The sequence below is a fragment of the Mastomys coucha genome, unplaced genomic scaffold, assembly GCF_008632895.1.
Source record: "Mastomys coucha isolate ucsf_1 unplaced genomic scaffold, UCSF_Mcou_1 pScaffold22, whole genome shotgun sequence".
NCBI lineage: Eukaryota > Metazoa > Chordata > Mammalia > Rodentia > Muridae > Mastomys > Mastomys coucha.
The window spans coordinates 215,992,749-216,019,902 of record NW_022196905.1 but is presented as its reverse complement, the minus strand read 5'-3'; the positions used below and the strand labels follow the sequence as shown (position 1 = coordinate 216,019,902).

The 27,154-nt window shown below is 46.7% G+C and overlaps 1 protein-coding gene across 6 annotated transcripts in view; it reads left to right on the top strand.

Moving 5' to 3' along the window:
- Positions 1-4,029: 4,029 nt before the first annotated feature.
- Arhgap10 (Rho GTPase activating protein 10) overlaps positions 4,030-27,154 on the top strand; it is a 258,556-nt gene continuing 235,431 nt past the window's right edge. For 5 of the 6 annotated variants that reach the window (XR_004110059.1, XR_004110057.1, XR_004110058.1 and 2 more), the window contains exon 1: positions 4,030-4,423. Coding sequence is in view for 3 of the 6 variants with exons in the window: in XM_031340368.1 (XP_031196228.1) it covers positions 4,270-4,423 (154 nt within the window). In the remaining 3 variants the exon portion in view is untranslated. The remainder of the gene's footprint in view (positions 4,424-27,154) is intronic. The other variant, XM_031340367.1, reaches the window with a different exon arrangement.

Sequence of the window (27,154 nt, the reverse complement as noted above, 5' to 3'; positions counted from 1 at the left end):
AGTTTACTCATGAAGTCTCTTTGTATTTTCTTCATAGCTATTGTCTGTCTGTTCTGTGAGCAACAGCCTCTGGAAGTCTGAGAGATTCCCAGCGTGCACTGCTTCATCCCATTCCATCACTTATTTTTGGTACAGCTATAACTTAAGTACAGCACTCATAAAATTGTCAGTCTGTGTTAGAGACTATTTATTATCCCTTTTCTTTCTGGGGCCCCTTAACTTATAACATATTATATTTTCCATTGCTGCAAAAAGATGTGTCTATATGACTAAGTTCTGGCCAAAGAGTTGAAAAGAAAAAAGAAAAACCCTTAAAAAAAAAGATTTATTTATTTATTTAATGTATATGAGTGCTTTATCTGCATATACAGCTGCATCAGATCACATTATAGATGGTTGTGAGCCACTATGTGGTCTGCTGGGAGTTGAACTCGGGACCTCTGAAGACCAGCCAGTGTTCTTAACAACTGAGCCATCTCTCCAGGGCAAGAAAAAAAAAAAACCTTTTTTTTTTTTAATGATATGAAAAGAAAGGCTGAGAGAAGCTGGCCTAAGTCCACTGGGGCAGAGGTCCTTTGATCTCTTCTCTTTTCTCTCTCCAGAATGCTCTCAGGGAGCTGAGCTGTATTGTAAGGTTACATACTTAAGTGTGGAATAGCACTTCCCAAGGCATTATGGTATTGCTAAGACTGTTGTCTTCTGGGCTAGAGTAGTTAAGAGCACTGACTGCTCTTCCAGAGGTCCTGAGTTCAAATCCCAGCGACCACATGGTGGCTTACAACAATCTGTAATAAGATCTGATGCCCTCTTCTGGTGTGTCTGAAGATAGCTACAGTGCACTCACATAAAATAGATAAAAAAAATAAACAAACCAACGGAAACAACAACAAACCTGCTGTCTTCCGGACTTGAGAGGAAAGGATGGAGGACCCTTCACGAATGCCTTAAAGAGACATTTTTTTGACTGAAACCATTCTTCATTTGGGTTTCCTGTTAGTTTATCTGAGCCTAACTCAGACTCACAGTCTGAAACATAGCAAGCAGTCATTGAGCTTGCATTTGGCTTTACCGTGGCACTTCTGTGGCTTACCTGGGAAACGCTGTCTGTCCTGGAACTGCCGCAGGGGTCAAGGGCTTCCTCCCCGTTAACCTATTTCTCCAGGCTGAAACTCAGAGCAGGTTGTAATTGAGAGTCTGTAACTAAGCAGGCACTGAGCAAAGCCTCGCAACTCTGCTTAGGTGGTTAGATGTGCTGCTGGGATCCCAGACACCTCTGATTCACGTGTCAAGTCTGATATTGGCCCTGCCCATCCAAGTACCACCACTTTGACTGCACATTGGTTTCTTTCCTAAATGACATTTTCTTGCCATTATGCCAGGACTTGGGTTCTTTTGGCACTTACGTCATTTTCAATGTCCAGATGATTTTGAAGTCCTAGGCACTTCCTGTAAGACACAACTCTGTCCCCAGTGTCACCTTGGAGAGTTAAGTCATGCCACTTCTTTCCTGATTGCTTTTCCTACAGACTTGTTAATCTCTATAAAACTGCTAGGGAGAAATCTCAAACCAGCTCATACCACTACCATGCTTAAAGGTCTGCACCAGCATGGGGTGACACAACACTAAGTGTGGCCTAGGAGGCTCTTCACACCCGGGCCCTGTCTACGATTCTCCACAGCCACGAATGCACGTCTTGTCTCAGCGAGTTTTCCTGACCTGGATATGTTGTATGAGTGGATGACATTACAGGTGGCCTTTGTGACAGCTCTCTCAGCATCATGAGTCCATAGTTCATTGTTCCGTAGCACATGCTGTCCTGACTTTTTTTCATTGTGGATTACTTTTTTGTTGTCTAGATATATGCACTGTGTTTCCTCTTTCAACAACTGGGGGCTATTCAGGTTGACTGCATTTTGGGCTGTCTGTGAATGTATGTTTTCATTCCCTACCTACCTTCTCTTGGAAGTGCTCATCATGTATTGATCCTATATGTTGAACTCTTTGAGGAAGCCTCTGCAACTTTTCTTTTGGAGGGTATGCTCAGTTGCTTTTAAAAAATTATTTAGTGTGTGTGTGCGCGCGCGTGCACACACATATAAACTCAGGCATAGATGAAGGTCAGAGCACAACTTTTGGGAGTGGTGTCTCTACTATGTGGGTCAGCTTGGAGACAGACTTTATTCACTGAGCAATCTAGCTGGTTGACTTAGTTACAGTCTTATTGCTGTGACACAGAACAGAAAGGCAATTTATTAAAAGAACATTTACTTGGGGGCTTGTTTACAGTTTCAGAGGATTAGTCCATGTCCATCATGACATTTAGCATTGTGGCAGACAGGCAGGCAGGCAGGCAGGCAGACATGCAGGCTGGGCAGGCAGGCAGGGCAGGCAGGCAGGCAGCAGACAGGCAGGCATGGTGCTAGAGCAGTAGATGAGAGCTTACATCTTAATTCACAAGAATGAGGGAGAGAAAGATTTTGAAACCTGAAAGCCCACCTCCAGACAAACTTTTTCCCGTAAGGCCACGCCTCCTAATCCTTCCCCCAAACGGTTCTGGCTAGAGACCTAGCATTCAAACAGAGAAGCCCAATCCAGTGTGGGAATTATTCTTATTCAAGCCAATACCCCCTCCCCCGCTTTGTTTGTGAGACAGGATCTTGCTTGGCCTCATACCACGTAGTCCAGGTCGCCCTTAAACTCTCAATCCTCTTGCCTCAGCTTATGGGATCTGGGATTATTGCGGCCTCAGACAATATGCTTGCCTGGGTTTAGGTTTTTTTTTTTTTTTTCCTGCAGAGCCTGGAGTGTGTTTGGCTCTTTTGCAGGACCCTAATTCAGTCTCCAGTTTCTCCTCCCCTTTGCTTCTTTCTTTCCTCTGTAGACTCCCTTGCTAATTTTAGCAGGAAATGAACCTTTCAAACTGCCTAGAAGTTATTGGTAAGTCTTTTGAAGCCAGAGGATGGACATTGAAGTGGCCTCGTCTGTGGCACTCAATCGGAGCTGTTTATTTAATAGAGAGTTTATAGAGTAGGCATATTTATCTGCTTCCAGAGGTTTAAAACTCCTACAGCTCACGGGCCAAACAAACTCTTAATTACTGCACGCAGTCTGAACGTTTTAAAGAATCACTTTGAAGTTTCCTGGTACTATTACCATCATTAAACCTTTACATGTAAACATGTGTTGTTTGTGAAAAAACTGTATGCCATGTGTGCACCTGGCACATGTTAATTGCCTAAAAATTGTTAGTTGATAAAGTGTCCCCAGTGTAAGATTTGCTGTATAGATTTGGGGGACGTGTTGAGTTCTGCTTTAGAATGCATGGAATAGCAAAGGAGCTTTGTGGGCGCACTGACACGAATTCACACTTGTCCACGCAGCCTCCCATGGTGAAAAACCACAAAAAGTCTGGCATTTACTTTCGGCGGGCTATTTTTAGAAGATTGCTTCTCCTACTCGTGTAAATTTAATCGGCAGAACAGAACAGAAACAGAGTCAACGCGGTTTAGCCACATGCTCCCCTGTCCTAAGCCATTCAGCATGGACAAGAAGAACCATGTTCTAGAATCTGCAGAGTCCACGCCGAGTTGGGGACGTTAAGCGCTCCCGCAAGGGCGGCAGAGTGGACAAGGAGAGAGCGAGCGCCCGGCGTGCGAGCCCTTTGCACAGCGAGGCGCTCTTTCTTCGGTACACAGAAAGACGAGTCAATCATTTCCGCCCGCTCCGACAGAAGTCGTCTGACCTCGGGGACCGAGGCTTGCCTCTTTCCCGTTTGGTTTCGGCGTCCACTTCGGGGATCCGCCTGAATCACCTGGATCTTGTGAGCCGAGATCAGGGAGGCGCGCCCGGGGGTGGAGGGCACTGACTACGTCCTCCACGGCGGCCGCCTCGGAAGGAAGAGGAGGGGCGACTGCGCGTGGGGAAGAGAAGGAAGAGGCGTCCGGGGAAGGGCAGGGAGGAGGAGAGCCGAAGGCGCCCGGGCGGGAGAGCAGGGGCGTGCGGGCGGGGGCGGGGCGGGCGCGCCCGAGGCGGGGCGGGGCCGGGCGGCGGCCTCTGCTGCTGCTGCTGCTGCTGCCGGGGGCTGCCGGGATTGGGGAGCCGCGCCGCGTACTCTCCTGGGTCGCCGGGCTCGGCGGGACATGACCGCGCTGCGCTCGCCGCGCGCCCAACCCTGCTAGCCGCTCGCCGCAGCCGCCGCCTCCTCTCCCCGCACCTGGCCGCCGCCTGGGAGCCCAGCTCGGCCTGCGCCCGCGCACACCGCCGCAGTCATGGGGCTGCAGCCCCTGGAGTTCAGCGACTGCTACCTCGACAGCCCGTGGTTCCGGGAGAGGATCCGCGCGCACGAAGCGGAGCTCGAGAGGACCAACAAGTTCATCAAAGAGCTCATCAAAGACGGCAAGAACCTCATCGCTGCCACCAAAAGTAAGCGGGGTCCTGTTCGCGTTCTGGCTGCGGCGTGGCGCGGAAGGCGGGAGGAGCGTCTTCCCCGGCCGAGTGGGGTGGCTCTTTGCCCCTAAGGCGATTCCTTAGAGGATAAGATAAGCTCCAGGACATTCCTCTCCCAGGCGGTTCTGGCGCGTTCCTTCTCCCGACCCTGGCCCTCGGTGGCGCGGGAGAGAGGAGCTGTGCGTGGGAGCTGCCCCGGGGCTCCCGCCTGGCCCAGCGGAGCACGCCTTGGAGCCGGCCGGAGCGAATGGAGGCTCGGCTCCGGAGTCAGGCTTTACTGCGCCCTAACGCTGCTCCCAGTCTCCCGCAAAACAGACATCAATCAGTTCGACAGTTTTGTCTCGTAACATTTCCAAGGAACTTTTTGGAAATGCTTTGAGACTCTGCCTGTAGTTGAGATCGTCAAAAGTCCCTAAAGTTATGTATCCCCTTTCTGCCTTGCGCGACAACTCCGACCTACGTCTCTCGTGAGCTAAACCAGAAAGTCTACCTGGCTTTGTGCTGCCTTCTGCACATTCCTCTGTCTTGTGTTGAGGCGGGTTCAAAGATTGGGGATTGAAAGGGTCAGTGGGCAGACTGACTGCCCCGGTTCTGGCCCGCGAGCGGTGCCTGTGAGTAGGAAATTCTACTTACTCTTCATGCTTGATGCTGGCCACCTGGGTCCCATCTATATTTAATCAAGCAAGCAAACAAACCGTCAAGCCACCTCTGAAGGCAACAGAAAGAGAGGTGTATCGGAGCTGTAATGAGTCTTAGGAGTAAGGCTGCTTGCAATTTGTGCAGAAACGGTTGTAATGTTCTATAAATGGGCGTTCTCCAGGGCCAGATGCTAGCATCCAGGCCACCCTGGAACCCCGAATTCCTTCCTTGAATTGTTGTGAACACCCCATTTCCCTCTTAAAAGACCTGACAGTGCAGGAGCCAAGCATGCACTACCCACCCTCTTGGGTTGGTGTTGGTTAGGTTCCCTGACTCATTTGTTTGTAGACAGCACCTCTGGAAAAACGCCCCGTGTACATTCTCACCCCACCGTTTTGCATCCAGGAAGATGAAAACGTATTGAGCGTGCCTTCTCTTCCACCCAGTCAAGCGCCTGGCCCAGTTAATATTCACTTAATGAATGAGTTGAAATATTTTTTAATGGGAAGAATTTAGTGGAGCCATCCCTGTAATTTGGGAAGCAAGTCGCTCAACTTCTCTGGACCATCTCCAAGGTTTCTTTGGTTTTGTGGCCTCTTCAGTGTTTCAGAGTTGGGATTGGGAATCACTTTTTGGTGAGTGGGTTGAGTTTTTCTGTTCCAAGTGGGAAATGGAAGGAGTGTCTGAAAATGTGGAGGAATGATTATAGACAGAGGGAGGTGTGCGGATATCCACTGGCTGGGCTGTGAAGTGGATCCCATGGCCAGTGTTAAGCATCAGTAGATGGGGACATACGTGTATCTTCTCTTTAAAAAAATGTGTGTGTGCTTTTGAGCCATTGTACACGTGGGAGGTCAGAGGATAGCTCCATACCTGGACCTTCTTTTCCATGTTTATGTGGGCTCTGGGGTTCAAGTGTCAGGCCATACACACATCTCCAGTCTGGTTTGTTGGCTAGTAGCTTCCATTGAAGCTAGGAAGATGAGGAGAGGGGCAGATGGCAGTCAATTTGGCCATGGGTAGGAAGCTATTTCTGTGATGGCATGTTAGCTGCTGCACTGGCAGGAAGCATGCCTCATGTTTCTGAGGGAGCCAGTATGTGGTGTGTGGTGTTTGTGTGTAGTGTGTGTGTGTGTGTGTGTGGTGTGTGTGTGTGTGGTGTATGTGTGGTGTATGTGTGTGTGGTCTGTGTGTGTGTGGTGTGTGTGTGTATGTGTGTGGTGTGTGTGTATGGTGTTTGTGTGTGATGTTTGTGTGTAGTGTGTGTGTGCGGGGTATGTGTGTGTCAGCTGTGTGTGTGTGTGGTGTGTGTGTGGTGTGTGTATGGTGTGTGTGTGTGTGTGTGTGGTGTGTGTGTGTATGTGTGTGTGTGTGTCTGTGTGGTCTGTGTGTGTGTGTCTGTGTGTGTGTGTGGTATGTGGTGTGTTAGCTTTCTCAGAAGTAGGCCTTCTGGAATTTATGACTTGTGTCTTTTTATTTATTTATTTATTTTTATTTATGTGAGTACACTGTAGCTGTACAGATGGTTGTGAGCCTTCCTGTGGTTGTTGGCAATTGTTGGGAATTGAACTTTTAGGACCTCTGCTCGCTCCGTCACTCACTCAGGTCAACTCTGCTTGCTCAGTCCCTGCTTGCTCCGGCCCAAAGATTTATTTATTATTGCACATAAGTACACTGTAGCTGACTTCAGACGTACCAGAAGAGGGTGTCAGATCTCATTACGGGTGGTTGTGAGCCATTATGTGGTTGCTGGTGTTTGAACTCAGGACCTTCAGAAAAGCAGTCAGTGCTCTTACCTGCTGAGCCATCTTGCCAGCCTGTGACTTGTGTCTTAATCCTTGTGCTTATGGTTAAAGATGAGACACAAAATGGATGATCTCATTTAAGGGAGCAGCTAGACAGTGCTATCTTTTCTATCCTTATCCTTAACTTTACATTCTTCCCCTCAAGAGTAAAAGGTTTGGTGTGTACCCTTTTGGCACATTGGAAAGACCCTGGCCTTTTCCCAGGAGGGATTGAAAGGCTGGCCTTAAAGCAGGAGAGCGGGCTTTGGTTCTTCACTGTGGGCCCTGGCTTGGTTGGATGGGTCATGCAGTTCCTACCATGCATCCTCTGTGGCCCTTCTTGGCAGCACCTCGCATTTGGAAACCTGCCGATGGGGGCCACTTAACCAGTTGACTTTCCAGAATGTTGGAATAGAGTCTAGAAAGGACTTTACGTTAGGGGAAGGATCTGCAGAAAGAACAATTATCAAGCTGGTCAAGATGGCCAGATGACCTCTATTTCTTGGTGTTTTATAATTTGGTTTGCAGAATAAGGCCTTTTGTGCTTTTCTTTGGCTAGTGTATTTAAATGATTTCTGTTCTTCATTGGCCTGCTAGACACCTTGACTTGTCATTTGAATGTCTTGAAACTTTTTTTTTTTTTAAATTCTTCCATAAATATGTAAGGAATCCGGGGCCCTGTAGGGCCTGAGGGCTTGTTGGTGAGTTCTGTGGCAGCAGTAGGTCGACAGTTTGGTGCTGTTGATACCACAGAGATCCTGTCTTTCAGGATGGTTTCTGAAGCGAGTTCACTTAATCTGAGCAGCAGTTTTGAACTCTGTACTCTGCCAAGTTCTTGAAATAAAGGATAGGAAACAATACAAGTCGAGTCTGGGCTGTGGAGGTAAACTCCTGCAGTCTTAGAAGTCTGGAAGCCACAGCAGGAGGATTGCTGTATGGGGTCACTTTGGGTAAGAAAGTGAGACTCTGTCTTAAAAAATCTAAACTGTGGAAGGGCTGGAGGCCAGGTCAGCACTTAAGAGCACACACTGCTCTTCCAGAGGGTCAGAGTTGGATTCCTAGCACCCATATTAGGTGGCTCACAATCATTTGTAACTCCAGCTCTAGGGAGATGTGGTACCTCTGGCCTTTGTGGCACCTGGGTTTGCATGCCTACACGCCCCGCCCCCAGACACATACGTATGACACAAATAATAAAAATAAAGCATAAAAAGAGAAGCCCAAGAGAGTAAAAAGATGATGTGACAGTAAGTTTCCTGACCTTCTCAGGGGAACAAGTTTGTGGTAGGGTAGAGCAGAGAGATCTCCGGGAGTTTCTGAGCTCAGCGGTGCCTTATGATAAGGAAGAGAACCTTGTCAGATTGGAAACAGCCAAGAAGGAACTGGAACACTTGCAGTACTGGGAAGAAGTGAGGTGGCCCAGTGTGGCTGGAAGGGAGATTTCATGTGAGAGCAGACTGACAGGAAAAGGTCAGTTTCAGATTATAGATTAAGGTGGAGTTGGCGAAGCCATAGAGGTGTTTCATGGGAGCCTGCAGTAAGCGGAGGGAGATGGTTAGAGTGGAGGTGGAGTATTGGATGGCGTGTAGGGTGGGTTTGGACACAGCGTGGGGTACGGAGGGTTGGCTTGGGAGGGGCTCCGGAGAGTGGAGAGCATCCACTCTCTTCGATGGATTCTTTGTTCAGGTGGGTTTCTAGTTCTTGCTTTTGTTGTTCCTCCACTCTCTGTAGAATAACCAGTGGCCTCTTTCAGAGCAGTTTAGACGACTGTGGGCTTTCCAGGGGAAAAAAGCATAAGGCACCTATGATTTGTTAAGTTCTCATACTCGTAAGTGTTGCATTCTGGTGTATTGAACCTGGAATGTCTAAGCTGTAGGGAAACGACATCAGCAAGCAGTCGTAGCCATTGTTACCTGCTCCTCCCTCCGTATGTTGGGGTGCCTTGCAGTAAACTTAGCTTGTCTGACTTTGTGTGAACCCCCTGCTCCCATCATGTACCAGGAGGGCTCCTTGCTCGTTCTGAGTCAGCTCCAGGTCTTGATATATGTAGGCCTTTGTGATTTAGTGGCCTGTGCTTTGTTTCAGGTAGGCAAACACGAGAAGCCTCCTCCTTTCTCTGTGCTGGCTCAGAGGTGTTATTTTGGGGAAATTTCTTAAGTTGCCCTTACACATTATTCCGAGATTTGGAAGAATGAGAAGAATTTCAGTTCTCTGTAAATCTGAGTGTTAGTTTTCCCTTTTTCTAGCAGGGGGCCAGTGCAGATTGACTGACTGGTATGGAAGGCTCTTTAAACACCATGAAGTGCCGGTGCAGATGCTCTCAGGGACCCAGGAGACACTTTCCCTCAGGGACAGGTCCTTAGGGATGATGCTGGGTGCTGTAATTTGCTTCTCACTCAGTCCTAACTGCTGGAGAGGTGCAGGCAAGATGGGCTGGGTTGTTGGAAACCGTGAACTAACTAAGAAGCACAAGTCTCTTAAACTTGAACTCTGTTTAGCTAAATCCATTTTCTGGGTCTGGGGAATTGTTTTAACACTAGGAACTCCAAGGGCTGGGGAAGTAGCTTGGTTGGTAGAGTGCTTGCTTAGCATTCATGAGGTTTGCTCCCCAGCACCCGTGAACCAGGCGTGGTGGCACATGCTGCAACCGCAGCAGTCAGAAGGTATGGGTAGGTGGGTCAAAAGTTCTTGGCCATTCTCTGCTACATAACAGGTTTTAGGCCATTCTGAGATAAACAAAAAGAACGAAGATTCCAATTTCAATGAAGCCGACCAGTAGGAAGCTGACCTGCTGGAGACGGGGAAAGGTCGCCTTTGCCAAGGGAACCACAAAAAAGATCTTCACCTGGGGTTGTGGTAGCTGGCGGTGGCCCCTGCCATTTCTGACCATGAGTGGAACCAGTCTGAGAGTAATGAACTAATTACATCTGTGTTCTTGGTGCCGTGTGAGCCATGTTTTGTTTTAGGCCCAAGGCCACATCAGAATATTTTTTAAATCCCATTAGGACAGTTTGGGGTGGTGGTCTCTTGTTCGTTTTGTTGGAATTTGTGGTGTAGATTTGTCCTGACACAGCTCCTAAGTGGAAATGAGAGCAGCGTAGAAAATAAACTATTTGAAAAGCTCATAAAGTTACAAGTTTAACTTTTTCCTGAATAGAAAAAAAAATATATGCCTGTTTTATGCCTTTAAAAATTCACCATGCCCGCCCCCTGCAGTTGGGGTCTCACCTGGAATAAGACTCACCCGTAAGACTGTACTTGGAGTTTATTCTAGTGGCCTGGTCCACTGTAGGAATGTAGGTTGGCTGGGAAAATAATTAGGATCAGGTTTGAGCTAGGAAGAGGGCAGACTGGTGAAGTGCTTTTCTCACCGCTGGTGGTCCTTGGTTCTGAATTAGAATCCACCAGCAGCTGGGCATTGCTCATTCAGAATGTTCACTGTCCAGTGAGCTGCTGTCAGTGAGTCTTTGTGAACCGTAAGTGGCCTGTCCCATCTCCTGGGGCCCCTTTACCTTTGTTTGTGACACACTCAAGATATGTAGCCTCCTGGCCTCTCACCCATGACCCTCTTCTCTGTCTAGTAATTGCTCGGATCACAAGGTGTGTTCCACCACAGCTGGCTCTTTACAGCCTTTTTTCTAAGTTCTTTAGGCTTCTGGAAGATGATTATGACAGAGAGGAGGGTGCTTTATGTTTCTGTGATTACTCTTGAAGGCAGCTGACGAGCCGGGTATGGCGGGGCAGTGCTTTTAATCCAGGCGCTCCGGAGGCAGGAGTAGGTGACTCTGTGTTTAAAGCCAGCTTGGTCTTCAGAGAGTTCCAGGCCAGTCAGGGTATGCGACCCTGTCCCAAGACAAAACAAAAGTAACTAAAGTGGATGAAGGAATGTAAGAATGAGTAGTGTAGCCGACTGTCCGTCCACCCGAAGCCATCTGTAATGGTGGCCTGGGCCCAGCCCCGTAGCCTTTCTGTGTCTGTTCCTTTAGGTTTTTCCTTGGTGTGTGTGACGACATAGGCAAAGCCTTTAGATTAAACTCAAAGGTAAGAGTTATGTCACCTGTGAGGCCTTTTTCTTGGGGGTAAAGAGGCTGTTGTGGCTTACAGACCAGTCCTCTAAACTAGCAGAGCATGAATTGCCAGACTCTGGAGAGAGCCGCTGCATTCTGATCATGCTGGGAAGTTTTACAAATAAAAGTAAAGCACACGGGTCCCTGCCGGGAACCTGACTCCCAGTGATGTGAACGTCCACAATGTGACCAAGAGCTCCAGTGGCCCGTGCACACTGAGATGCAAGCAGCCAGACAGGGATGGCATCCAGTGGCTCAAGGTTGAAAGGGTGACATGACACCACTGAACAGAACTTTTAGACACTTAGCATGGCTGGGATGTGCTTGGGGACATTAAGTCATTGTCTCTCATGTTGGGAAACTGCAGCTCCTTAATGGCAGTACTCTAGTGAGAGAAGAGAGCTCTGGGAGAGGGGCTGTGCGAGAGCTGGTGGGCAGTCCTGTCCTGCACCAGGTGTGCTTTGCTGAGTTACTGTAAATCGAGTCCCGACTGAGTGGAGAGCACATGTGGTATTGTATAGACGTGTAAGCTTTACATCTGACCACACTGAGGTGCCAGCCTCATGTACCTTTGCCAAGTCTGAACTCTCTTGTCTCCTGGCTTGCAGTGTCTTTTAACTTTGCCTTTGGTTTTCTAAAAGTAGTTTTTTTTTTTTTTTAAAAAAAAAGGAAACTTGGGGCTGGAGAGATGGCTCAGCAGTTAAGAGCACTGACTGCTCTTCCAGAGGTCCAGAGTTCAATTCCCAGCAACCACATGGTGGCTCAAAACCATCTGTAATGTGGTCCGATGCCCTCTTCTGGTGTGTCTGAAGACAGCTACAGTATACTCATATAAACAAATAAATCTTTAAAAAAATAAAATAAAAAAGGAAACTTGCCAAATTGGCTTTATTTATTTTGGGGAGAAACATTGAACTTCCCAGATTTTTCTGAGTAGAAATGTTTTGAATGTTTCACTAGAGTCCTTTAAAACTGAAACCTTAGAGACAAGATTTATCTAAATGTGCATTTGAAAAGTATTCCTTGGGCTGAGGTGGATCAGTGTTTTAAGAGTACAGGTTACTTTCACAGAGGACTCAGGTTCGATTCCCAGCACCTACATGGTGGCTTGTAACCATCTGAAAGTCCAGTTCCAATACCCTCTTCTGGCCTGAGTGTACACCAGGCATTCATATGATATATATGAAGACAAAACACTCATCCATATTAAAAAAACTAAAAATTTAAACATTTCTTATTTAAAATGTTTATGATAATAGCTAACGTGTGTTAAATATTGACTATCTGCTTTACTTGATGCTAAACTCATATATGTATTAATAATTATTCCACAGTGTTTGTTACCGTGTTTATTGATTAGGAAACAGTTTAGAGAGGGCTAATTGCATGTCCACATGACAGTTTGGTGGAGTTGGAATGCAGCCCTGGGCTGTCTGATTCCCCACCCCAGCCCATAACATTGCCAAACCGTCTGGGAATAAGGTGTGTGTGACTGTGAATGCTACAGTGGGAAATCCTCCTTATCTGAAAGTGTACAGTTGATAGTCTATAGAATGTCCTGGTTAGTGCAGGACTGTGACAATGATTTAAAATCTGAATTGTGACCATTGTTACAAATAAAACTGACAGTTTTAAGTATAGATATCCAGAGATTATTTTGGTTTAATTGTAAGGCGTAGACCTCCATTCGGAATTCCTTATCCTTTCTTCTGTCTTTGTCTGCACTCTTCTCGGTTTGCTCCCTGCTTTCTTCTTCTTCCTCCTCCTCTTCTTCCTCCTCCTCTTCCTCTTCCTCCTCCTCCTCTGCTTCTTCCTCCTTTCTTCCGCCTTCCGATGCTTACCTTCTGAGGCAGGAGTCACACCCGTTTGAGCCACCTTTGACCCAACTAAGTTGGCTGGTCCAACTAGCTTTTCTTCTCTGTGTTTCCTTAAGAAGATGTTAATCCTGTGCCATGTAATATTTCTACTCTGAGTGTGACTTCTCCACACTTATTGATTTGCTCGCCCACAGGCACCTCAGCCCTTGGGTGCTGAAGCAACGCTGTCTTGGAGCAAGTGGTAGTGAGGAGGTATGTGGCTGGAGGAACTAGATTAGCTGGAGCCTTGCCACTCTGTCCTGCATACAGGATATGTAATGGTTTCTAGACAATTGAGTACTTTTCACTCTGACTTGGCATCGTCGCATAGCTGGATGGTGTTGGGCAAGTTAACTTAAGCCTTGGCACCTAAGGTTTCTTTATTAGTCAAAACTCTCATTGGTTGACCATGTATATATATATGTATGTATATATGCACACACACATGCATATATATATATATATTTATATATTTAAATAAGGCAGTATTATTCTGTGTATTCTTGGCTGGCTTGGAACTTTCAATGTGTAGACCAGGCTGGCCTCAACCTCTTAGGCAGTCCCCGCCCTCTTCTCCCAGTGTTATTTTGTTGTTATTATATCTTAAGGAGGTAGTCTCACTATCTTAGCCCACAGTGACTTCAAGTTTTGGGTTTAGTTGGTTCTCCCTGCCTTAGCCTCTTAACTACCTTGGCTACAGGTGGGGTGTCTGAACCTATGGGTGGTAGTGTTTAGTATTCACATCAAATATAAAAAAAATACTCGGAGAACTGCTTATAGCCATTACTAAAAGAACTCTAGTTCTCCAAGTGAGGTGGTGCAAGCATTTATTCCCAGTACTTGGGTGACAGAGGCAGGCAGAACACTTCAATTAAGAGACCAGCCTGGTCTACACAGTGAGTTCTAGACCAGCCAGAGCCGCATAGTGAGAATCCATCTCAACAATAAAAATCTCTGTCCTAAATTCCTTTGGTTGTCTTATTTGGTTGCCTAAATTGCCTTATCAATAAAGATAAGAAATAGTCTTGGGATTCATATGGGCTTGTTTTTTTCTTTCAAGTTAACAATATTTTAAAGTCCAGAGCTGAATACAGGCCTTTTGATTAAATAGAAAAGTCCATCTGAAATAGTGTGTTGAAGTCCACATGGCCTCTTCCTAGGTAAAGGTCTCATACTGAACCCCTGGTACAGCTCTGGGGCCTTCTGGTTTCCCCTTAGCAGACTATATGCTCACTGCCCAGAGCCTATCATCTAGCAGCCACTTATGATCTCATTCTATCAAAAGAGGAGAAGAAATCAGCTTGAAAGCCTGTAGATCAAGCCAACTGTGCCTGTGCCGGGCATGCTGGGATGGGATGCCATTGACATATTCATGTGACGATTTGAGACTCTGACATGTGGTACCTTTGTCATATGACAGATGGGTTTGCTGTGTTTTGTGAAATTTGGGTCAAAGGCGGCAGAGAAGTTAAGTCACAAGTCCCAGTGATAAAGTCAGCTTTGCTTGCTGTGTGGCCTCTGGCCAGTTGCCTGTTTTTCCTCTTCTGTAATATATGAATGGTAATTAAATTGAGTGATTAATCCTTGGAACATCTTAGTTTTTTTTTTTTTAAACCTTCAGGAAAAAGTAGTAAAAAGTAGAACTAGTGTAAAAAAGCTTAAAAGCCTTTGTATACTCATTACATATATGTGTCTGTAGGGGAGAGGTGTCACCTGGCATTACTGAGGTAATGCAGCTCCCTTGCTAGAGGAGACTGTACACACAAGTCAGAGTTCCGGCGATGGTTATGTAATCAATTAAAAGGCAGCTTCTCTTCTGTTGCAGTATAGAATGCTCTGCTGGACGTAACAGAACTAACTGCTTTCAGGGCATGAGAGAAGGCGACAGAGAAGTTCACACTGAGCTTCCTAATCAGAATCTGGACTCTGGAATACTTTGAGTGCTGCCAAGATGCCATGTGGAAAATTCTATACCATGAAATACTGTTTCTTGCACAAAAATTCTTAAGACTACTGTGCTAAGCTGCCTTCTGCACCCATGCATCTGTTTCATACAGAACGGATGAGTTTGGTGTTGACAGCTGGGTTCTAACCCAAATCTGAGCATCCCAAACCTCTGGTCCCAGGCATTTTGAACAAGGCGTGTTCATTCTAGAATAAGGAGTAAGAGCAAAGGAGGGAGGGTTAGGAGTTTCTGTTGAGTGGGGAAGGGGAGTTCCCCAAGAGAAGGCCGAGTAGCTGAGAGGCCAGCAGTATCCATCCTGTGTGGTTGGGAGCGGCCAGGCTGCAGACGGGCCAGGGCGTCCGTGAGGGCATGAAGATTGATGAACACAGTTCCTCAGGGAAGAGGCAAGTTAGAAGCAGGGCATTGGCACCATGATCATTTACTCCTGGACCAGGACCAGTGCAGGAGGACATCCCCTGCTTACAGGGCGGTGGCTGGGTGTGGGGCTCAAAGTGAGGTGAGGGAGGGCTCAGTTCCTCCTCAGTTCCTCCATCCTTCCTGCCAAGTCAAGGAGAGGAACAGGCTTGGCAGGAAGGATGATGTAGTTTAGCTTTTTGTGGTGAGTCTGGGGTGGGCTCCGTTGGCTCGTTTTGGGAAGAGAGAACAGAGCTAATGGTTGTAGAGATGCTGCAGGAGAAGAGCTTTATTCTAGGCCACAGTTCCAGAGGGATCCAGTCCATTATGGTGAGGAGGATGTGGCAGTGGGCAGGCAAGGCTTAGGTGGTGGGAGCAGGAGGCCGGCTGGTCACAGTAACTTCCACACTTAGGAAGCAGGGAGTAGGAGGTGAGCCGAGCTTTGATGTCTCAGGACTCTTCCCAGTGACTTACTCACTTCAGTAAGGTTCTTTTAAAGGTACGGGACCTTCTCAAATGGTGTCAGTAGTTTGCTACCAAGTATTCAAAGATAGGACTCTGGGGTGTGGGGGGCAGTACATTTTGCATTCAAACTATAGTGTTAGCCGGGCAGTGGTGGCACATGCCTTTAATCCCAACACTTGCGTGGCAGAGGCAGGAGGATTTCTGAGTTTGAGTCCAGTCTAGTCTACAGAGTGAATTCCAGGACAGCCAGGGCTATACAGAGAAACCCTGTCTCGAAAAACAAAACAAAACAAAACAAATCAAAAACCAAACCAAAAAAAAAACCCATTACAGTGTTGAAGAAGGGTGGGAAAGGGGTCACAATTAGAGAAATGGAGGCAAGAGTAAATGGATAGGAATGAATGAACGAATGAGCAAGTGAATAAATGAGCAGATGAATTTGGAGAAAGTCACCGAGGTCAAGGAAGAGCAGGCAAGGCCACACACTTCAGAATTCAGGTAACATTTCATTAGTAAGATGGGCAGTTTCGTGACTATAGATGGGTGAGCATGAGGAGAGCAGGGTCCTTGGTGAGGAGGCCACCAGCTATCCTGAAATATCTAACACTCTTTGCCCCACTCCCTTAAACCAGGGTCCCATTGAGCCTTGAGCTAGGCTGACAGCCAGCTAGTGCTATTAATCTTAGTGTCCCTTGTCCTTGTAGTCCTGGGAATACAGGCATGTGGGACCACACCTGGCTTTTTACAAGGATACTGTGGGATTCAAACTCAGGCCCTCGTGATTGTATAGCAAGCACTCTGCCCACTGAACAATCTACTAAGTCATCTCTCTATCCCCTCAAGGCAGCTCTTTTAATGAGGAAAGGTTTAATTTGGCTGATGGTTTTAGTCCATGGTCACTAGGCTTGTTGCTTTGGGCCTGTGGTCACAGAACACCGTGGTAGTAGTGTGAGGTGGAAGAGCCTTATTTTCTCCTGAAATTATGTGATAGTCTTAGAGAATACCTTCTTTTGGTTTTGCTGGGTGTGCTGCATAGTATCCGAAGTCAAGATTGGAAAGTAGAGAATGGAGAGAGTGGAAATAGCTATTATGTAAACTCTGGGCTCCTTTAAAATGAACAGAGTCTGGAAGGTTTGTGTGGCTATGTAAATTAGCCTGTTGATGAACAGTCACCCAAGAAGAAACCGGATGTATCCTGTAATCACGGTCAACAGGGTTGTGTTTGCTATAACACCACTGAGTGTTTTTTTGACAGTGTCTGTCTGAGTGGCAGGTCTGATTTATCTTGACTGTTGTAAATCAAAAAAGGATTTTAAGATGTGCTTTTGTGTCTAGAAAACAGAGGTGAATTTGTAAAAGAATTTTTGTGGCTTTGACATTTAAGTTCAGAACCTAAGACTGTGTGTCATTTTGAGTGGGAATGTCTGAATTCAATGCATGACTCGGACGGTAGGCGGAGAATGGATATCGAGGAGGCACCACTGCGGAAGCCAGTGTAGGTGTGGGTGAGCATGTGGCCTATAGTGAGGTGGTACTACCACAGAAGCCAGTGCAGGTGTGGGTGAGCATGTGGCCTATAGTGAGGTGGCAACACCACAGAAAGCAATGCAGGTGTGGGTGAGAGCACGTGTGGCCTCTGGAAGGTGCAGGAGAGCCAACAACAATGAAGAACAGTGGTTGACTCTGCCAGTTGGTAGCTGAAGTTTAATAAGTACACACAAACACTACAGGTTTCTATGAGAGAGAATTTTAGAATGACACGTAGTCTACAGGTGCTGAAGAAGGCCTTTGGCTGGAAGACGACTTTCATTCATTCCCAGTTCACAGCACTCAAGAAAACTAGGATGGGCTGGCACATGTCAGTGATCTCAACATTCCAGAGGCTGGGGAGGCACAGGTTCAAGACCACCCTTGTTTGTGAAGTACATTTGAGACCAGCCTGAGCTGCTTCAGATCTGTCTCTCTCAATCAGTCAATAAATAAATGAAATTATTGGTATTTAGCTCGGTGGACACATACTGTGTGTGAAGTAAGACCATAGGTTTAGTGTAGTAGCACTTTAAATGAAGATACATATTACATATCTTTAACTTTAGCCAACAATGAGTAGATTACTAGTAGTAGATACTGAGTTTCAGTTCATTTGGTAGTCTTGGGTTTGTGGCAGTTGTGAGACACTGTGTGTGGTGTACTACAAGAGTTACTAGTGGCAGTGAAGGCTGTAGTTGTTAGCTGACAGCAGGTATCTGTCTGCATCTCCAAGCACATACAGTGTCTCGGGGACTGTGCATTTCTCATGACAATCATATGTTAAAGGATTTTTGTTTTGGCTTTTTGAGTCAGGGTTCCTCTGTATAGCCCTGGCTGTCCTGGAACTCACTCTGTAGACCAGGCTGGCCTCGAACTGAGAAATCCGCCTGCCTCTGCCTCCCAAGTGCTGGGACTAAAGGCATGCGTCACCACTGCCCGGCCGCTTGTTGTTATTTTTGAGACAGGCTCTCACAGTGTAAACCTGGGCCGGCCCTGCAACTCCATGTAGACCAAGTTGTCCTCACACTCACAGAGATTCACCTGTCTCTGCCTCCTGTGTGCTGGAATTAAAGATGCGTAACACCATACCCAGCACTATAGTTATTACTCTTAAACAAATACCAGTTTGCAACTTGTGAGTTGAGTTTGAAGTGGAACATCAGTGACCTCCACAGCACAGGCTCCTGGGGGTCATACCCTGGTCAGAGTTCTCTGTTATCTCCACTGATAAGGGTGCTTTCCAGACCTGGCTTGAGGTATTATTTTGTGTAAAGCTGTGGGTTATAATGTCTGTAGTAATTACTTTAGGGAATCAGAAGAGTTTTCAACAAGGAGTTCCCTTTAAGCTGCAGTGATGGTTTGAATAATAACCCCTCTGGGCTCATACATTTGAATTCCTTGTCACCAGAGAGTAGAGCTGTTTGAAAAGATTAGAAGGATTGGAGGGTATGGCCTGTTGGAGGAGCTGTCCCACTGGGGGTGGGCTTTAGATTTCAGAGTCCCGTGCAGGCCGAGCCCATTCATCTTCCCGCTGCCTGCCTGCAGATCAGAGTGTAAAGCTCTCTGCTCCAGGGCCATGCCGGCCAGTGTGCCATGCCGGCCAGTGTGCCATGCTTTCACTGTGATGATAAGGGGCTGACCCTCTGAAATGGTAAGCCAGCCCCCAGTTAAACGCTTTCTCTTGTCAGTGGTGTCTTGTTCCTGGTGACTCACAAAGTTGCCGAGAGTCACAGGGAAGATACTCATCCTCAGATGATCTAAATTAGTGTCTACACCATGGTGTCCATCAGGTCACACAGGCACTGAGAACACAGTACTACCTTTTGCCTGGGTAGTTTACCCTTGGCAGGCTAAGGCTTGTGTTAGTATTCTCCTAAAGAAGACTTTCAGGAGGTTTTGTTTTGTCCCCCGCCCCCGCGGCCGCCCCCCCCCCGCCCCCGCACTCCCTCTCCCGACTGTATAGTGTGGCTCAGTTGGTAGAGTGCTTGCCTAGGCTGTGTGACACCATGCTTTTCAGAACTGCCAGCAGCTGTGGTTGAAGCTGAAGGAGGGATGAACAAGATTGTGTCCCCAACTTTCCCTTCAAGGGAGGAGGGGCTCACAGTGCCCCATCCTTCCCTGAGGATTTATAAGATTCAGCAGGCAGCATTTACAGTCATTTCTCAGTTGCTGGGGGGGGGAGGGGCTCATGAGGGTTCCAGTCCTCCTTAAGGCTGTTTAGACAGCCCACAGCTGCTGGGAGGGAGGGGGTCGTTCTTTGTTTTTCTCTATTCCGTCCCGTGATGCTGTGAGGCCCTCCGTAAACTAGGTCACCATAGTTGGGTGGAATCTTTGTTTGCTTCAGCATGTCATGGGCTATGGAGTAATGAGTAGCTCCTGCCTGACGATGTGACTTTGGAAGGAGCTTTGTACCCTCTGTGTTGCTCCAGCTTTTCCCCAGTTCCTGGTGCAAGCACCATTGAAGTCTGTTAGAACTCTAAGGCCAGGAAGGCCTTGGGGTGGTGGTGGAGTCTGCTCTGGTAGAGCCCCTAGGGGGTGAAGTCTGTCAGCTGTTGAGTTGATGAATTTAGGGAAGGTGAAGACAGACTTAGGTGATGTTGGTTCCAGTTGGGATGCATGAGATGCCTCTCTGAGCTCCCCATTCTGTCGTGCAGAGGGTTGCTCAGCAGGGGCCAGTGGGTTTCCTTGGGCTAAGTTTCTATTGCCATTTCTAATGGCTTCTTACACTTAACTTGCTGAAGGGTGTATTTTTAACTCTGTCATTAGAGATAGTTGAATTTTCTTTGTTATGTGTGAGGAAAGGTAATGTGTGGTTATATATGCTTTTGTTAAATTTATAATAGAACAGTTTTTTTTTTTTTTTTTTGAGAAACACATGTTTCAGAAAGACAATTTAAAAATTTCCAAGGATAATAATAAAAGTAAGTTTGTTATTTAGGTAAAACAAAATGGGACAGCAACATTAGTTGTCCCATTATTTTTAGAACAAAATGACATTTTGTCTTCTCATGGCATGTGATTTTTGTGCTTACATTTTTTTACTTGCTAGGTTTATTTTATGAAAACTTTGCCTGGCATAGCTGGTTCTGTGACACACAGTCGGGTTCTCTTGGCTTATGGCATCTTGTTCCGTTTAATTTCTTCCAGAAAATTCAAGGCATTCCATTCCACCTCCCTGCCTGTAAGTGGGAAGGGACTCTATTGTAAGACAAGACTTTCCATACCACGTTATCCAGAGGCAGTCCGGCTCCTGTTGAAGATGCTCACCTAACTGGCTTACTTTCCTCCCTTAGCAGGTTGCTGGTAATAGACTCTTCTCCCATGTCCATACCTAGCTGACTCTCTGCTCTATAGAAAATGGATCTTCACCAGTGCTTGGCACCTGTGCTTGTTGGGCCATGCACTGTGAGCAAGTCTCCAGGACAGCTTAGTTGATTGATAAGGTATTGCTTGGCCCACTTGTTGAGCGAGCAGTTCTTCAGCACTGACAGCTAGCTGCCTGTGGCAGGAGAGCCAGTCCACAGACCCTGACCCACTTGGTCATTTTTTGTTCTCAGGGTTAACCTGTTGCTGGCTCTCAGGTTTGCCACAGTTGAGGATTCCAAGATCACTTGCCTTTTGCCTCATGATTGCAAAGTGGTTTACACATCACACCCGTTTTTTTTTGGAATAGTGAAAAAGAAGGAAGAAGGAAGGCTGGTCTGTATGAGAAGCGTTCTTAAGACTTTCCAGTAAGTAGGCTTAGGGTTAGGAGTAGGCCACAGTTTTGTTTTTTGTTTTTTGTTTTTTGTTTTTTTTTTGAGACAGGGTTTCTCTGTGTAGCCCTGTCTGTCCTGGAACTCACTCTGTAGACCAGGCTGGCCTCGAACTCAGAAATCCACCTGCCTCTGCCTCCCAAGTGCTGGGATTAAAGGCATGTGCCACCACTGCCTGGCTCTTAGGCCACAGTTTTTACATGAATTCCTTCAACTGATAAGTAGGTGTGAGAAGGTGCTCACTGTGGTTCAGTTCTAGGGCATCATGGAATAAAAGATTTTACTGGCTTCTGGATCTTTCAGTAAATAATTCTAGAGGGGAGCATATCTGCATCTCTCCAGTCACCAGACATTCAGCAGGCCACTGAACTCTTGACAAGAGCCATGCCCTTTACTGGTTTTAGGGCATCGAGGGACATTTATCTAACTGGGAAAGTCCAGTCTAATCCAGTCTATGGCAGAACAAAAGCTGCCGTGAAACTGAGTGCTGCTGCTTCTTCAGCAGAGGGTGTTCTTTCTCAGTGTTAGCTTTCTGTCCCTGGAACTGAATAATAGCTGAGGTGTTAGTGTTGAGGGAAGGTTTACCTGAGCCAGTTCCCAAGGCTTCAGTCCAGGGGCCCCACTGCCTTCGATGTGGAGCAGCGTACATGAAGGTGAAAACGCTTGCTTATATGGGGGCAGCCAGGGACAGAGAGGAGGAGGGCCTGGGCGTCCACCAAGTCCTCTTGAAGACCTTCCACTAGGATCCGTCTGTCAGGGTTCTACCTCTGTCCAGCAGTGCCAGGCTAAGACTGAGGATTCTGTGGAAGTGATCTTGGGGGGCAGTTACGATCCAAACTGTAGCCCCTGGGACTCCTGAGGTCACGAAAGCTGCTCACCCTAAGGAGAGGGGCCATGGTCTGGGTAGGGTTGGTGGTCTAGTTGCAGTGAGAAGGGAGAATGGAAGAGGAGGAGGAGGGAGGGAGGTCTGTGTCTGGGGGAAATGAATGTTGTCAAAGGGGAAACTTAGCATGGCTTAATGGCTTTGTTGGGTTTGTTGAAAAATCTAATGTTCTCAGCTTGAAACTTGAAAGTCAGTGGGAACCTGGGGTTGTCTGGTTTTGGCCTACTTGGTATTCCTAGTGTTTGATGTTCCCTGCCGGTCATCTGGATTTGTCTTCATCTGCTGTGGCATTCGTGGCTTCTCTCCAGGCATAACTTCTGCACCCTTGAGCTCTGCACTCAGGATCTTCACCCGGGCTTCTCTCAGTCTTACCCGATGCTGTTTCTCCTCTGTAGATGCTTCTTCTCCTGTCATGGTCCTTCGGGAGTTACACTGGTCCAGCAGCAAAGCAGTATTTGGACTTGGGAAGAGATGGTCAAAGATGGCTCTTGTTGGTCCTTGACTAGCCTTGTTTGTTTCCTGATTCTTGGACAAGGAGCCTGTTCCTGTTTAGTAAGCCTGTGAGTGTGGACATTTTTGTGTGAAGTGCCACCTCAACAGGGCTCAGAACAGGGCCAGGTGGATTGAGAGAGGCTGGGTGGGCACTTGACAGATCCGTGCCTAACAGTAGTGCCATAGCTTGCTGCGTGTGTCTTTCAGTCTGCAAATGCTGTTTTTATTAAACTTCTTTCCATCACTCTATAAAGACTTGAGTGCAGATACACATATGTCTAAAGACTTGTGATTAATATTTTTGGGGTCTATTTTTTTGAGATACAAATCATATACCCCATAGTCCATTCATTTAAAGTATACAATCTCATGGTTTTTTTTTTTTTTTTTTTAATCAGCTTATGTTATTTTTGTGTCTGTTACTGTCTGTTTTCCTAAGAATGCCAGCCTTGCAGAGATTGGTATGGGTGATAGTGTTTACTATGTGGTAGGTGGGTACTAAGGTATTTGTAGGATGAGCTGGTGTCTGGAGCTGGGGAGAGGGCTCAGTGAGTAAGCGCGCTTGCTGCTTCAGCCTGGTGACCTGAATCTGCTCCCTGAATCCATGTAAAGCCGGCCCAGGTTTGTCCTTGAACTCCCTGACATGTGTGCCCTTGCCATCTGCGATGCTAGTTTTAAAAGTTCAAGAGCTGGTTTCATTTTATTCAGATGGAAACTGAGGCTGCAAGGTAAGTGCTAGGGCATATGTGTGCATCAATGTAACTCATAGCGTCCATGAGAAATACACAGTGAACTGTATCAGTAAAAGGTTTCTAGTAATCACTAGGAGGAAGTGGGGTTACTCTAGCATGTCCACACTGCTAGCTTTTAAGCATGTAATCAGTATGAAAGTTATTAGATACTTTGTATCCTCCCTTTTCAGGTAGGACATGGGAATCCACCCTGTATCTCGTGCTTACGTTATATTTCCATTTAGAATGACACATCCTAGCACTTCCAGTTGGCTTGTGACTGCTCCATCTGGTAGCGGAAGTCAGCCTGTCTCGAGGTTCACTCCACCTCCCCTTCCAGTGGGGGGCGATAGCGAGCATTATCTCCACCTGCTCTGTGCCTGGCTGAGCACTCACAAGGTATTTGTTGCCTCATTTGATTTTTCTTAGTTAATTGAGGGAGATTTTTAGGATTTTTGCATATCATGATGTAAATAAAGATCTAGAGTCCTTAAATACAGTGACCAAATGTACAAAGGTTTTAGTCGGCCATGTCAGGAGTTGAATTCAGCTCAGAGAGTTGGCCTTGGTGCGCACACGTTGGATACATAATCTACCATAGAGCTGTGTTCTGTGATTCTATCTTTTAGACTGGGTTTGCTCATCAGTTACTTCTGTGTTGCTGAGAGATCAGCTTACAGCCGGAAAGGCACCTGTGTTCAGTGTGTCTCTCTTCCTCCCTCTGATTTGTAGAGCATCAGTTTTCAGACTTCCTAGTGCTGTGATTCTTTAATGTAGTTCCTCATGTAAATGTAATGTAGTACCCTCAAATGTAAAGTTATTCTTGCCCCTGCTTTGTAACTGTAATTTTGCTACTGTTATGAGTCGTGATGTACATAGTTGTGCTTTCCGATGGCCTCAGATGACCCCCGTGAAAGGGTTTTATGATCCCCAAAGGGTTGAGAGCTGCTGTTTAGAGACTTCTCTCCATGACTGCGTGGACATACCATCCCGATGGCAGGAGCATGAGGCCTATGGGTGCTGTGTCATGTTGTGGTGGAAAGGAAGCTGAGGGGTCAGAGAGAAGACACTCCCTGTCACCCTTTCCCTGGGCTCGCTCACTTAGAAACTTTCTTTTTTTTTTTTTTTTGAGATTAGCTTTCTCTGTGTAGTCTTGCCTATTTTGTAACTCACTTTGTAGACCAGGCTGGCCTAGAACTCAGATTTGCCTGTTTCTGCCTTCTGGGTGCTGGGATTAGAGTTGTGGGTTACTACCGTCAGGCTGGCATACACCTCTAAAAGGGACACTTCATAACATTATACCTTCCACCCCTCAGTTTTTTTGTTTTTTTGTTTTTTTCTTTTTTGGTTTTTCGAGACAGGGTTTCTCTGTGTAGCCCTGGCTGTCCTGGAACTCACTCTGTAGACCAGGCTGGCCTCGAACTCAGAAGTCCACCTGCCTCTGCCTCCCAAGTGCTGGGATTGAAGGCGTGCGCCACCACTGCCTGGCATCCTTGTATCTTTGAGACAAGCCTGTGGACAGGCGCAGACTCTTCTCTAGGGTTCCCACCTCTAGCCGTGATTTGTTTTCTGCCTGTGAGTTCTTGGTGTGCTTTGTCTTTGCGGGTGCCTTCAGGGTGGGTGGGCAGCGTTCAGTCCAGGCCACAGGAGTGTACAGAATTGTTTCTGTGGTCCTCTGTTCCACACTTGATGCTGGAGGTAGTCCTCCTGGGAGAAGAGAAGTCATGTTTTTCCTGGGGAGTCAGCAGTGGGCCAAGCCTGCAACTGTATCCTCATAAAGTGTTGCCAGCACCAAATACCTGGCAAGAAGCAACTTTATAATTTCTTTCTTTCTTTTTTTTTTTTTTTTTTTTTTTTTTTTTTTTTTTTTTTTGGTTTTCCAAGACAGGGTTTCTCTGTGTAGCCCTGGCTGTCCTGGAACTTACTCTGTAGACCAGGCTGGCCTCGAACTCACAAATCCGCCTGTCTTGGTGGTGCATGCCTATAATTTATTTCTTATTTCGGCTCACAGTTGAGGGGATACAGTGTATCAGAGTGGTGGAGGCATGCCTACGGCAGGAGTTGCTTCTGCAGTGAGGAAGCAGAGAGTCCTGTACTGGTTTTCCTCTTGCTTTCTTCATTTTGGATTACCAGCCTGTGGAGTGGTGCCACTCCTGTAGAGTGAGCCTTCCCTCCTCCGTTACACTTCTTTGAATATACCCTCACAGTCTGGCCCAGAGGCTCTGTCTCCTAACTGACCTTAAGTCCAGCCAAAGTGGCCGGGCGGTGGTGGCACATGCCTTCAATCCCAGCAGTTGGGAGGCAGAGGCAGGTGGATTTCTGAGTTCTAGGCCAGCCTGGTCTGCAGAGTGAGTTCCAGGACAGCCAGGGCTACACAGAGAAACCCTGTCTCAAAAGACCAAAAAAAAAAAAAAAAACCAGAAAAAAACCCAAAACAAACCAAAAAACCTGGACTGCTGTAGCCATACACAGTGGGAAGGGGGCAGAGATAAAAGCTCACATGGTGGTAGAGTACATGAGTGTACTAGGAGTGCTCCTTAAAACAGCTGGTGTAAGTCTGCAGGCACAACTATCTGTTTCAGAATGAATGACAGATATTTATTGATTTCGGACATACACTAAACACTGAATAAACTGTTGTGTTTTGCTGACGTGTGTCCTACCTCTGGAACATTCTGAAGGGATAGTAAGATCTTTGATAGAAGCCACTTTGTCAGAGCGGCTGGGCTGGGGTTGACTTTCCTGCAAATGCCTTCTCTTCCCTACCTACCACCCTCGCTTCTATACCCCACTTAAGTCATACGGATCATGAAGCTGAACATGGCAAATGGAACATGGCAACTCTGAATCTGCTTTGTTACATGATCAACGCTTTCCTAATGCAGAACATGTGGCTAATTTGAGCAGAATGAAACTGGTGAACCCACTGTCCCGAAATCCTAAAGATTGTTGTCAGTGCTAGCCTGATTCGCCGTGCCTGCTTTGAGAGAGCAGTTTCCCCAAGCTGCCTCTGGTGAACGTCCCTTGCTGTTTTCTTAGGATGTCACACACTAGCACAACCCACCTTGCCCTCCAATCTCATCAGCCAAGGTCTTTATTTTACCAAAGGCAATTGTTAGGCTTGGGGACTTAGCTCAGTGGTAGAGAGCAAAAGTTCTTGGTTGGGTCCTTAGTTTGGGTGGCCTTAAAGGTCAGGGGTAGGCCCCGGACAAGACAAATTGACAAAGGAAAAACAGACAGACAGACAGACAGAAAGCAAGCAAGCAAGTCCACTAATCTACCAACCAACAGAATCACCTACAGGGCACCCAATTGTAGTGTTGAGTCCCCACAGCTCCTGCAGTGGGATGAGCCCTGAAGGATATCTCAGCTGTTCCTCTGGTGAGATTTTCATCATATGTAGTTCTGATCTTTAGGGAAGTACTTAGTAAATGTTCTTGATGAAGAAAGGAGAAATGGAAATAGTTCATAATTGAACATTTATTTCTCTTTTAATGGTTTTAAACACAGTTAAAAATGAGGACGCATCAAGGATTCTGTTTCCTCGCTCACAAATACCATCTTTACCCAGTGAGGCCCGAGTTGCTGCCACTGTCTCCTTTAGTTTCTGTAGATTGACAGGTCTTCTCCACAGTGGTGATTAATATTTATAGCGATTCCCCTGGGGACACACAAAGTCCTGTGACTCATCAACAGTGATGGGTTATTCAGTTCAGCTTTCCAGCCACATATTTAATACCTTTTAATTGTTTGGAAATTGGGCATCAGTTTGTGGTCTTTTTCTTTGTTTTTTGATTCTGCTTGCTAAAATGCTTTCCACCCCCATTATTAGTTAAGAAATTGTAGAACGCTACGAAGGGACCTATTTTCATTTGTTTGCAGGTTTATAGACCCGTGGCTGGAACCAAGAACATGTTGGAGACGCCTGAGGTGGCTGCCAACTTTGTCTAACCATGGAGTTAAACAGTACATTTTTGGGTGATGAATAATTAAAATGTGTACTGGAAAATAATTCTTTCACCCACATGTTTTGCATTATAAACTAGGGCCTGAGCCATCGTCTGATGTGTTGTCTGTGTGTATCCTTTCAGCAGGATCTTGCTGAGTTGCTCAACTGTGTTGCTGGTTTCAAACTCTTGGGTTCAG